The 13,728-nt window shown below is 40.0% G+C and overlaps 1 protein-coding gene across 1 annotated transcript in view; it reads left to right on the top strand.

Annotated features, from left to right (window-relative positions):
- ASPH (aspartate beta-hydroxylase) overlaps positions 1-13,728 on the top strand; it is a 234,941-nt gene that overhangs the window by 166,623 nt on the left and 54,590 nt on the right. Inside the window, exons 14-15 of the mRNA XM_037803594.1 lie at positions 2,119-2,204; positions 6,404-6,490. Coding sequence (XP_037659522.1) covers positions 2,119-2,204; positions 6,404-6,490 — 173 coding nt within the window. The remainder of the gene's footprint in view (positions 1-2,118; positions 2,205-6,403; positions 6,491-13,728) is intronic.

Raw genomic sequence — 13,728 nt, 5'->3', positions numbered from 1 at the left:
AAATAGTGTATATATGAGAAGGAATAAATTTGGGGGGACAGGGAATTAAATTTCTGATACACCAAATTTGAGGTATCTGTGCTAATAGGCAGTTGAACTTATCATTTTTGTAAAGTAGGAGCAAATTAGTTACTTTTTAGCTCAGTTTGAAGATTAAAAGTTAAAGCCCTTTGGAGGCGGAGGACCAATCACTGAAGAACCAACATCCTGGGGATCAGCAGAGGGAAGGGCCCACAGCGGAGATGGGGAGGTCAGAGAATCCGGAGCTGAACTAGGAGAGGAAGCCTCACAGATGTCATAGGAAAGGGGCATTTCAGGAAGGGGGAGCAGAGAGCTGTGACAGGTGCAGCGGAGGGGCAGGGAAGAGAAGGATGAAAGGAACAGGGAGCCTGGAGAGAAGTCAGGAGCTATTGCTCTGCTTTGTGGCACACTAAATGCCAGGCACTTGCACACACGATATGGCGGTTGGTTCTCACAAGCACTCCCCCAACTCCTGCCCAAGGGCCCAGGGGAGGCACTGTGCCTTGAAGGGCAAGTGGGACTAGAGCAGTCAGAGAGGAAAGTTTGGTGCCTTGGCCAAACTGCAGGCCCACCGAGCTCACCTTCCTTCCCGGAGAGGGGACCCGGGGTGAGGGGGTGAGAGTGAAGAGCGGCCACTGTGACAGGAGCGGAGGGAGACGCTGCGAGTAGAAGAGTCGGGGTGGCTGAGGGTTTGTCTTGGGTGGTTGCTGGTTGGTTTGAAGATGGCAGACACTTAGCTTATTAAATGCTGAGAAGGGCTTGGGAGAGAGCCAGAGAGCCGGGAGCTGGTCAGAGGGGGTGCAGAAAGCAGAGGGCAGGTGCAGGTGGATGGGGGTGGTCTTTGGAAGAGGAGCCCAATCCTCTCCTGTGACAGGGAAGGCGACAGGGAAGGCCGGAAGTCATGAAGCGTGTAGGTTTCATGTCAGATAATAGAGGAAATTCTCTTGTGAGTGTTCCCACTTCTCTCTCCCTCCCTCCCACTCCTACCCCTGCCCTACCACCAGTGTGTTTCTCTATCTGGAGCACCCCGCTTACTCTTCAAGGCTTGGCCCCTCTCCTGACCCATTGGGCAGGGCATTTGCCCTGGGCTTCCAGGGAGTGCACCATGTCTGTCCACCCCAGCAGGCACTGCCTGGAGCCTCACCAGCGGGACCCACTCTCCCCAGCTGGAGGTGACAGCCGTGGGGGACGAGGGCTTCTGAGCATTGATTGCCAGGGTCCTGCAATGTGCAAAATGTGTCGCAGATGTGCAAAAAATGCTTGTTAAGTCAGCAGAGTAAATCAGTCTGCAATAAGACATGGTGCACCCTGCAGGAGCTTGTGGGTTCGGAAATGGACTAGGATAAAAAAAATAATAATGATAATAAAAGACACAAGGGGAAAGTGCCATCAAAGAGAAATGTGCTGTGGACTTCAGAGGGAACAGAGAGCACGGGACCCTCCACACTGAGTGGTATCAAAAGAAACTTTCTGAGGCACGTGGTTTGGTTTAAAGGATGAACATGTTTTCGACTGACAAAAGGAATAGGCCATTTTATTTAGACACAGTAGCTTGAGACACGGCACTAGGTTTATGTGGGAAATGAACGCAGGGTGTTGGTTAGCAGAGATGGGGAATGGGGCAGTAGGTCAGTGGTGCCCCAGAGGGCCCCGTGTGCTAGACCAGGAAATTCTGTTCTCCTTGACTGCCTTGATAGTAGCTTCCCATTTTTATCTTTCTCTGTATCAGAAAAATGGTAGGCATATTCAAAAATGATTTTAAGCAGTCCTGTTGGCATAGCCAAGAAGCTGATCATGTGAGACTTGAGAAATCACAGCACCCATTTTCTTTTGAGAAACTTAACGGTCTCCCTGCAAGTTCCAGGATGCCCATCTCCACCCAGTCCCCAGAGTAGGTTTGGACACCCAAGGAAGGACCTTGCAGGCCCCTGCGGTGTGGCCTTCCTGACTTTGTCCTACTCCTGGGGAGCTAGAGGGCACTCGCTCCCGCAGTTACATGTTCACAACCAACACTGCATTTCTCACTACCTGTAAATCACTGTTTTTAACTATTTGTAGACCAAAAAAATAAAAATAAAAACCTCTGTTTTCTTTCAGTTAAGAAAAAGAAGCCTAAACTTTTAAATAAATTTGATAAGACTATTAAAGCTGAACTCGATGCTGCAGAAAAACTCCGTAAAAGGGTAGGTTGCCTTCTTTGTTTTGCACAGCAGTGTGCAATGGTTTAGTTGTTAAATAAACTCAGACATTCCTCTTGGTTTGTTATAAAAAAAAATAAATGTGAGAGAAATAGCCTTTGACTACTCAGAGTGGATTTTCCCCCAGGCATATCGGCATTCCCTGTGAAAAAAAATGAAATGGAAAAGAATTGCAGCCTCATGACAAAATTGAAATAGAACTTGCTACATATTGGCCAGCCAGCTTAGATTCTAGTCCACCTACATCACCTTCTTGTTGTGTGGCTTTGGGCAAATCACTTAGCCATTCTGAACCTGTTTCCTTGTTTAAAAACTCAGACTAATAAGAGCTTTTCCTGCTTCTACTTGGTTTGTGTCAAGATCAAATGAGATTTAAAAAAAAAAAGCATCAGCATTATCAAGCACCATACAAGTTGATGATTTTTAATTTTATGGCACCTCATTGCAAAAAGAAGAAATAGATTAATCCAATATTCTCGTGATAGTTACGATTAGACAAAGTGATACTGAGTTTAACATTCTTCTCACTTCAGGTTAACCTCATGTTTTACTGTATCATTAGTTAATTTGAAATATCGTTTCCATGACTTCATAGTTACTACAGTTTTTGTCCACAATGAATGGATTGAAATTATTTCTAGCCTTAATTAAGTCATACTTCATCTATTTATCAGGCACACACATGTTTATTATAATGTTTTTAATCACATCTTCACTTAATTATCTACTTGCTTTTCATGGTAATTGCTCTTTCTCTACTCTTCACTTGAATTTAGATTCTGTGTAATGCACATTAGTTTTCCTGTAATATTCTTTTGTATCAAGTGGTCATTGGCTGCAAAAGAGGAAATAAGGAGACTGTGAATAAAGAAATAATGATTTTAAAAACTCAAGTTATTAACTGAAGTGGGAAAAGTACATACTTCCCCCACATTTATTGAAAATGTACAAGCAAGCATGAAGACTTCTGTAACTAGCATCAAGCAAAGTTCCTGAGAAAACGCTGGCCTTACCCTGTTCACAAGCAGATAAAATTGTAACAATCCCAGATAGGATCATTGCAAAGTCATTGTTCACTGCCTTTAAATTTAACCGTATGGAATGATTTCTTTATAAGGCCATCTGTTTAAGTTTATGAAGTGAAAGCTTTGTCTATTTGTGGGAAATTTGCATTTCTTAATAGAAATGAAGTAAGATTCTTCTTTTCCTATCACTGCTTTTTTTTTCTTTTTTTCTCTTTTTTCTTTTTTTTTTTTTTATTTCCAAGGTGAATTTAAGGATGAAGATAAATGAAAAGCTTTATGGAAGAATTTTTATTTAATTGTAATTAATGGTAAAGAAGGGCTCCGTTATTAAGGGGTAAATAAGTCAGTGGGACATAAAAGCACAGGAACAATCCACGGGGTATTCTCTGGTTCTTGCTTATTTGGAGAAATTATGATGCTTCCTCATGGAACACCCTGGATCTATAACAGGGTAAATAAAGAAGGAAGAAGTGGCCACGTGTGCAATTCTTGCTTCTGAAACAACAGGGAGCCATGTTATTGACTGAATCATCTGCATAATTAAGTCTTTTAGGGTTATTTTTATAGTTGATATTATAAAATGATGCCACTTTCTGCATTGGAATAGCTGGAGCCCTTGCTAGGTGTGCATAGTTCAGTCTTAGGTTCAAGGTTCAAATACTGTCTTACGTGCAAGTATGTGGTCATTTTTCTCCTCAAAAATGATTAGATCCGATCATATTTTATCACCTATTTTTAAAAATGATATTTATTTTTAACTGCTCCAAAAAAGAGTTGAAGTAGTATACTGAAAGATATTGGTTCATTTGTTGGATTAGTTTATTTTCATTGGATTATAAGTGAAAAGAATAAGGAAAATTTAATAACGCCAGAGTAAGGTCAATAGATGAAAATTCATATCACAAGGCTCTAAACAGTGCTAGCCATAAATTATGCTGTGTAGGCTGAACAAGGAGAGCAGAATCAAACTATAAAATTAATAGTGTTTATAAGAATAGGTGTCCAGAGAGAAACGTTCCACTGTCGAGTCCCAAAGGGGCACACTGATAAACTGGACAAGTTCCTCTCCGACATCACACCAGTGAATTCGGCATTCATGGGGCCAGTTCTTAGTAGATGTGGCCCAAGTACATGTCTTGATCTGAGGGTAAAACCTAAGCTATGTTGAGGAATGGATACTTTCCAGGCAATTCTTCACGAATTGTATCTTACAATTGAGTTTTTCAATCCGAATTGGACAGTAGTGTTGGGAGCTAAAGTCGCTGGTGAGAACCTGGGGAAAGGAAATTCTTTCAGGCTAAAAGCAAGTCCATTTACTTTGTCAGCCAGTGGAGGTGAGTGCAGAGCTGGGGACCACCTAGGAGTGCCTAAGACGGAGCCAAAACAGTCCATTAATTTACAGCTTGGACTTTTTCATGACTGGCCCCTTCATCTTACACCTGAATAGACCTCCCCACTCACACGCCACAATGATTAACAATAATTAACATTCTTCAATGCTTTCTATGCTGTCTGCAGTGTCCACAAGCACTTTATATATTTTATCATATATAAAACAACCTCCAAGATACCTAGGTACCAGCATTATCCTTTCCTTACAGAAAACAACAGAAATTTCTTCTTTCACAGTTCTGGAAGCTGGAAATCGGAAATCAAAGTGTCATTAGGGCCTGGCTCCCGCTGAAGGCTCCAGGGAAGAGTCCTTCCATCCTCTCCTTCTTTTATGGAGACTCTGGGCCATACTTGTTGGTCCCCATTCTCTCCCTTCACCCTCGGCCTTCTTCCCTGATGTCTGTGTGTGTGTCCCCTTCTCTTCTTACATGGGTGCCAGTCATTGGGTTTAGAGCCCACCCACATCTGGCATGACCTCATCTTAACCTGATGGCATCTGCAAAGACCCTTTTTGCAAATACAGTCCCATTCACAATTATCCAGGGTGAAGGCTTCCACACATATTTTGGGGGCACAATTCAACCCGCTACCATCACACACCTCGTAAGTGGTGGGGCCCAGATTTTAACCAGTCTGGCTCTGGAACTTGTAACCACTGCATGCTGCATGTATCTTCCACCAGCCCCTCAGCATCACCAGGAGGCAAGTGAGAAGGGAAAGAGAACCTCTCTCTTAGATACCGACCTGAAAGAATGATTTTAAGGAACTTTAACATTGGTTGATGCTGCCTGGCTCCTTGCTGTTTAGTCTTTCAGAAAGAAGTAGGTGTGGATAACAATGGGTAGGACTTGGCAGTTTTATTTTCACAGGCACATTTGCAAGGCACGCTCAATCAGAAAGTCAAAACCTATGAGCCACAGTGACCTTGCATTTACACGTGGAATAAATGGATTTGCCGGTTTATAGACAGCTGAGGTATCTGGGAGGGTTCCATTTGGGAAAGCTGGCTCTATCCCGTGGTTCCCGATATCCTTGAACTGCTGCCACCCAGGAGAGACCAGGAGGCCTGTATTTCATGCTGTGGAGTGGCCCTGGCTGGGATGAGCGGGGAGGTGGTCCTTCCTCCCAGCGGAGGGACCCCTACCCAGTTTACCTGTTGCACAGCCTCCTCATGTCTTTTTGGGCGGTGGTGCTCAGAGGCCTGTCGGAGAGTCATCTTTCCAACGGTCCCTGTGGGCTTTGTGAGGGGTGGCACAATGCAAAGGCAGGTGGGTGCTCTGCTCAGAAAGATGAGCTGGATCAACCCCGATGTTCGATGGGTGACAGACGCCATAGGCAAGCGGCCCCCACGTCCTGGTGTTTACCCTCCGCTGTTTTCACAGGTGCTTCTGAGCCTCTTGGAACTTCTTATCGCCTCTCAATGACTCAAGATGTTCTAGCTGCAGGCACTATTTTCTCCCCACTTAAAATCTAAGTATTTTCTTTAGGAATGCAAGTAGGAATGTTCATAGCCATTAAAGGGAAAATGTCCTTTCTTTAACAAAAACACATATTACCTCATCTGTCAGGTATCTGTCCTTTTTAAAAAATAAAGTATATTCATTTCTAGTTTTATAATTGCCATAATACAGTTAACTTTAAAAATCTTAGATGAAATTGTCAGGAAATTCTGATACCATCACTTGGTGAATACCAAATATGCATATTGTATAAGGTTTATGCCTTTGAATGTATTGTGTTTATGTAATAAATGCTTCTTCCTAACAGGGAAAAATTGAGGAAGCAGTGAATGCATTCAAAGAACTCGTACGCAAATACCCACAGAGTCCACGGGCAAGATATGGGAAGGCACAGGTATTCTAAAACCTTCCATTTAGGAAAATGGACTTTTTTGTTGTCCACATGTTCTGTTTAACTGAATTTTGCACTCCCCACTTACTGCATTTTCTCTTTCTCCTTCTAATTTTTTTTCAGAACTAATTTCTCTTCTTTGTCTATGCATGTTATATCTTTGTATATGTAGAAGCAGGAACTTCTGTTTTTAAATAAGACAATTAATTATTCTGCTATTGTGTACTGCTAAACTTGGAAACTTTTTTTTCCGCCCCACCCCCTCCATGTGATTTTTCTGTGGTTTTGAAGAGAAAATAAGATTAAGATTTTTGTGATTGATTTCCCATCACCCCATCACCCCGTTTAGAGCAGCCATACAGTTTTCATTTGAGGCTCTCCAGGGCGTTAAGAACATGTTTTATAACTGAGAAGTTGAATGTATACTTAGGAAAGACTTTGTTTTTAAATGTAAAGTCTAATGTACTTTTTCGCCATGGTTTCTTTGAACCGACTCATTTCTTACCCACCCACTTTCCCACCATCTCCTTCCTTATCTGACTTTCTCCATCTTCTAACACATTTCCTGAAGTCTTTCCACACTTACTCATAGCTGCATAAACCAACTCTGAGCCTGCAGACCTTGGGAATGTCCTAATGAGCACTACAGAGGTCTCTTTCCTTGTGGATCTGATCTTCTAGTGGAAGACACTGAAAAAACTATTTATTCAAAAAGTGTTTGGTGAGAGTCTACACATACCAGGTGCTTATCTAGGTGCTGGAAATACAGGAGTCACCAAAACAGACTAAAGTCCTGCGCCTGGGGAGCTTTCACTGTAATGAGGAAGATAATGCACAAGATAAATAAGTAAAATATATATGCTAGCCAGCGATGAGTCCTAAGGAGAACAAAATAGAGCAGGGAGCAGGCCTGAGATGTGTGCGAGGGGGTGAAATATTTAATAGAGGAGCCAGGAAAAGGTCTCCCAGAGAAGGGCCATTTGAATGAAGTCCTCAGCGTCTCCCCACTGACCCCAGGTAAATAACACCTTAGTGTTCTCAAAGCACATCCTAGTTTTTTAAAAGCAATTTTATTGAGACATATTCACATACCATACAATCCATCCAAGGTGTATGATCAATCAGTGGCTTTTAGCATAATCACAGAGTTGTGCATTCATTACCACAGTCGACTTTAGAACATTTTCATTACTCCGGAAAGAAAACCCCATACCCCTTAGCAGTCACCTCTCAATCCCCCTATCCTTCCCCAGCCCTACATAACCATTAATCTAATTCTATCACTATAGATTTACTTATATTTGCATTTTATACAATTGGTATCTCTATAGATTTACTTATATTTATATTTTATACAAATGGAATCCTACAATATGTATTACTTTTTGCCTGGTTTCTTTCACTTAGCATAACATATTTTTTTAAATTATTGTTATTTTTTTTTACTTAGAGAAATTGTAGGTTTACATAAAAATCATGTAAAAAAATAAAACGTTCCCATATATTCCCCTATTATTGACACTTTGCATTGGTGTGGTACCTTTGTTACAACTGATGAAAGAGTATTAAAGTATTACTGTTAACTATAGTCCATAGTTTACATTAGGTGTATTTTTCCCATATACCATCCTATTATTAATATCTTGTAATAATGATGTACATTTGTTATAAATCAAGAAAGAACATTCTTATATCTGTACTATTAACCACAGTGATCATCCACAACTTGGTTCACTGTGTTATACTGTCCTGTGTTTCATCTTCTAATTTTCCATCTAGTCACATACATAACCCAAAACTTCCCTTTTCAACCAGGTTCACAAACAGAGTTCAGCACTTATAATTACACTCATGATAATGTGCTACCATCGCCACTATCCATTTCCAAGCATTTGTAATCAACATAAATACAAATTGTGCACAAATTAAGTATCAGCTCCTCATTCTCTACCTCTAGTGTATCCCCTAGTAACCTATGTTCTCGTAGATTCTACTCCATGAGTTTGCTTATTATAATTAGTTCATATCAGTGAGATCATACAATGTTTGTCCTTTTGTGTCTGGCTTATTTCACTCAACGTAATGTCCACAAGGTTGATCTGTGTTGTCACATGCATCAGGACTTCATTCCTTTGTACAGCTGAATAATATTCCATCATATATGTATATACCACATTTTGTTTATCCATTCTTCTGTTGATGGACACTTGGGTTGCTTCCATCTTTTGGCAACTGTAAATAATGCCACTGTGAACATCAGTGTCCAAATGTCTTGTCAAATCCCTGCTTTCAGTTCTTTTGGGTATATGTCTAGTAGCAGCATTGCCAGATCATATGGTAATTCTTTATTTAGCTTCCTGAGGAACTGCCAGAATGTCTTCCACAGTGGCTGCACCATTTTACATTCCCACCAGCAATGAATGAGTGTTCCTATTTCTTTACATCCTCTCCAACACTTGTAGTTTTCTATTTTTCTTAAAATAGTGGCCATTTTAGTAGATGTGAAATGATATTTTATTGTGATTTTGATTTGCATTTCCCTAATAGCTAGTGATGTTGAGCATCTTTTCATGTGCTTTTTAGCCATTTGGAAAAATGCCTGTTCAAGTCTTTTGTCCATTTGGTAATTGGTTTGGTTGTCTTTATTGTTGAGTTTTAAATATATTCTGGATATTAAAACCTTATCAGATGTGGTTTCTAAATATTTTCTTCCATTGAGCAGGATGCCTTTTCCCTTTCTTGACAAAGTCCTTTGAAACACAAAAGTTTTCCATTTTGAGGAAGTCCCATTTGTCTATTTTTCCTTTCATTGCTTGTGCTTTGGGTATAAAGTCTAAGAAACCATTGCCTAAGCAAGGATCTTGAAGATGCTTCCCTATGTTTTCTTTTAGGAGTTTTCTGGTTCTGGTTCTTATAAATAGGTCTTTGGTCCATTTTGAGTTAATTTTTTGTGTGAGATAGGGGCCCTCTTTCGTTCTTTTGCATGTGGATTTCCAGCATTGAAGACACTATTCTGTCCTAGTTGTGAACCTGGCAGCCTTGTCAAATATCAACTGGCCATAGATGTGAGGCTCTATTCTCCATTTCTCTAATGGAATTCTCCATTAGCTTCCATTGGTCAATAAGTAATGTAATTCAGAGTGACAGGGCAAATGGCACTGTAGATAAGGAGGTAAAAAAAGACCTCTGGGCAGGGGCCACCTGGGTTGAGATTTGACAAGGATTGTGGAAGGAGCTGTCCAGGTAGACAGACCATTAAATACAAAGGCGTATAAGCTTCAGACAGAAGAAAGCACACGGGAGGGAGGGTAGGGTGGGACAATGAGGGCAAGGCCTTACAGATTTCATTCTAAGGGCACTGGAAAGTCTTGGCAGAGTTTTATGCATGGCTGTGACATAACTATTGGCTTTTTATAAAGATTTCTTAGGCTGCTGGGTGGAGAATGGAATATGAGGGCAAACGTGGAAGCATGGAGAACATGCTTGTCCGTAAGCAACAGTGGTGGCATGGACTAGGGACAAGGCTATGAAGATGGAGAGAAGTGGGCAGATGGTAGACCTAAAGGAATTGATGATGGGTCAGATGTTAGAGTAAGGGAAAGACAGGGTTCAAGGATGCACCTAGGTTAGGTTGCTGAGCAGGAAGCCTGGTAGAGGAACAAGTTTGGGGGAGGTGCAGGAACCAAGAGTTCTTTTCTGGTCTCATTAAATTTGTGATGCCTATTGGACGTGCAAGTGGAAATGTCACATAGACCATTGGATTTATGGGGTCTGGAGCTCAAGAGTAACTGTCAGGGCTGGATATACATGTGTGTTAGGGTGTAAAGCTCTCGCAGCTATGCCTGGGTGGGGGTGAGATGGTCAGCCTTGCTAGGAAGTACTAAATGCAGAGCTACAGATATTTTCCAGGACCCAGGTGAAGCTTATAGCACCCCCTTGGAGAAAGGGCCATACACTTATGCCTGACCCTCACACGGGAACCAACATATATGTACATAAAACAAGTATATTTCCTCTGAATGAATGGTGGAGGCTGCTTGGGATCCAGATGCTCAAATTCTTCCTCTCTCCTCATTACAAAAATTAATTAAAATTTTATTAATTAACCATTCATAAATTAAATTTTGGAAAAAATAATGCAAATAAGTTTCTCTTATCCATGTTAGAATCAGGATTAGGAGGCAGCAACTATACACTTTTTTGTAAATCATTTTTATCAGTAATTCTCCAAAATTTCTAAATTATATTCCTATTAAGCAGGAGAGAATGGATTTGTTACCAAATGATCATCACTATTCAAACAAGCAATGTTTCATCACTAGTATTAACAGTCATTTAATTAAGGAAAGCATATTATTTATAGAGAAAATTGATTTATGCAAATGTTAATTAAATTATGGCAAAAATATTTTGTACTTTAGAATTTTTCTTTATGTATGATGTTAATTGTGGCTACCAAAGTCTAGATAAATGCAGTGCTTGTGAAACACGGTGATAGCTGACAGTGGAAACTTCAGATGTAGCCTCAGTCACCATTTTTTATCACTAAACTACTCTGCTACAAGGTGTTACTGAGATTAACAATATTGTGGCATAAAGAAACAGTTAGGCATGTGTCAAATTAAATTTTAATAGAGTAATCTGAAAGAAGCTTTACATTCATAGGAATTTTAAAAATAAAAATTCAACAGGAATAAATTACAACTTCATTCTTTGTTAGCAGATTAAACGATTACTTTAGAATATCCCAACAAATTAAAAAATTAAGCAACATTAAGTTAAATATAAACTACAGTATCTATCCTTTGTAAACAGCACTGATATTATCTTACTCTTTGGATGACTGTAAAAAAATCAGTTGTGACCAAATTCCCTGAACCTTGGATGCAAAATCTTGAATTATAAACGCAATTCCCTTTATTATGTTATACAAACCATTAAGCCTCTGACACAGAAAATGACACATCTCCTAGGAAAGTTGGAAGGACGGATTAGTTAAGAGTCAAAAAAAGGTTTTTCAGTGTTAACATCCTGTAACAAATGCTCAATTTCAGCTTAGCTCATTTTATCTACAGGTGTTAGACAGATAGAAATCAATCTGTACAATTCTGGTTTTTATAGCAAAAAAAAAAAATGCCTATCAGTTACATTCAAGAGATTTTAAAGAATTATATGCTTTTTTTTTTTCTTTTTACTTTTTATTTTGAAATAATTTCAAACTTACAGGACAGTTGAAAAAAATAATACAAAATGCATACAGAGAACGCCAGCACCCATCTGTCCAGATACTCAGACCTAACAACTTTAAACATTTTGCCACACTTGCCGTATCATTCCATCTATCTGTTTTCTAAATATTTGAGAATATATATGCCATTTTAAAACTGATATTTTCCCAATTCTGGAAGTTGCAAAATATTTATGCTTCACTAAAATGAAGGACCTTAGTGTCAGTGAAGGTGTAGATAGGGGAGCATGGCATATTGATTGTAAATCTTTCTTTTCAGACTGAGTTTAGTTAAAGCTGTTTAACTATCTCTACAACAAACAATTATTTGGTAAGCATTTGCCCCTCCATTAACCTTGCAGAGCCTCCAGTTCCAGGATCTATTTGGTAGCTTTGTAGGTTCAAAATGAAGAGGTTGAACTGAGTCTCAAAAGGACTCTCTCAGTTCTAGAACTCTGCAATTGTGACTTCATCAATGAAAGATGATATTCTGGGAGTTTATTCACCATAACCAAACTCACAGAAACTGATGCATAATCAAAAAAGCCAGCATATAAATGTACAATGGAAGGCCACAGCGGCACAGTGGGCAGTATGGGCTGTTGACATTGGGCTTTCTCTTACATGGTAGGTTAAGTCCATTCCGAAGATCATTTATAGATTTAAAAGGAGAATTGAGTGGTCAGAAGCATATTTCCATCAAGAAAGGTCAGATTGCCTTTTTCTCATCTAGTGTTTTGTCCCATGTCTTGTAAGTCTGTCCACTTCTCTATCCCCACCGCTTCAATTCTAATCTTCAGCAGCTTGGGCAATTTACCCTAATCAGTACATATTTACGAGTTATTTCTTTGAGGTGCTGTTTTCTGGAAGGCTTTCCACAGATATCTTTATTTTGTTAATCTGTGTTAATTCTTCTTAGTTTTTTTCTCTTTAGGGTATGGAAAGGACAGATCATTTTCTTACCATGTCCTCAAATTCTCGAGTTATTCTTTATTTTGGTTCTGCAAGCATCTGTATGTTGACTATAACCAGCACTTTATTTTATTAAGGTAACATTTAAGTAGGACATCCTGAAAAACAATGTAAATATGCTGTTTTTGCATCTAAGAGGTATAATTTTTCATCAAGTGATAATGTTCAAATTGTAGTCCACTAAATCTGATGAGGTATTGATGATCATTTTACACCACCTCCTTGCTCTTCCTACCTTTACTATTTCATTTCCGTTTTCATTCTCCAGCTAAGACTCTTGCTAACAAAGAAGTTTCCAAAGAGAACTTGCAACTTACCTACACCTGTCTCCCATGTGTTCTATCTTCCCTTCTGTTATCAGAGACGAACTGCTCTTGACCCGTTTTCCCACCCCCTCTCATCTATTGAAGGATGTCATTCTGATTTTTGTGTCTCTTTCTGCATCATCAGATTTTCCCTCTATTTGCATTGGCTTAAGAACATGCTGTAATATTTTCCATATTTAAAAAGCTCTCCCTGTCTCCCCATTCCCTTCCAGCCACTGATCCATTTCTCTGCTCCCCTCTACAGTGAAGCTCCTCTTAAAGAGTTGTCTCTGCCTCCTTCCTTCCTGATTTCTCCTGAGCCCCCTCCATTCAGTTCCACGTCCCCAGCACTCTGTGGAAATCCACCTGCCATGGCCCCCAGGGGCCCACCCAGCCAGATCCAGCGTGTTCTGGTCTCAGCTCTCATCTTGCCCAATGTGACTTTTAACACAGTTCCTCTCTCCCCATCTCTTGAAACCTTTTTTCACTTGGCTTCCAAAATGCTATTTTTTTGCTGTTATTTTCTTCCTTCCTCTCTCATTCTTGGTCCTTTTTACTAGTCTTTCCTTGTCTTCCTGACCTCTAATGACCTCGAAACCTCGGAGTTCCTTAGGGTTCAGTTCTTGGGCCTCTTCTTTTCTCTACTTACACACACAACTACTCCCGGATACATTGCTCTAAATATCATCTACCTCCTTGGCAATTCCCAAATTTACATCTCTAACTCTGACCTCTCC

Source organism: Choloepus didactylus, chromosome 14, assembly GCF_015220235.1.
Source record: "Choloepus didactylus isolate mChoDid1 chromosome 14, mChoDid1.pri, whole genome shotgun sequence".
Lineage (NCBI taxonomy): Eukaryota > Metazoa > Chordata > Mammalia > Pilosa > Megalonychidae > Choloepus > Choloepus didactylus.
This window is presented reverse-complemented; position numbering and strand designations above follow the sequence as displayed.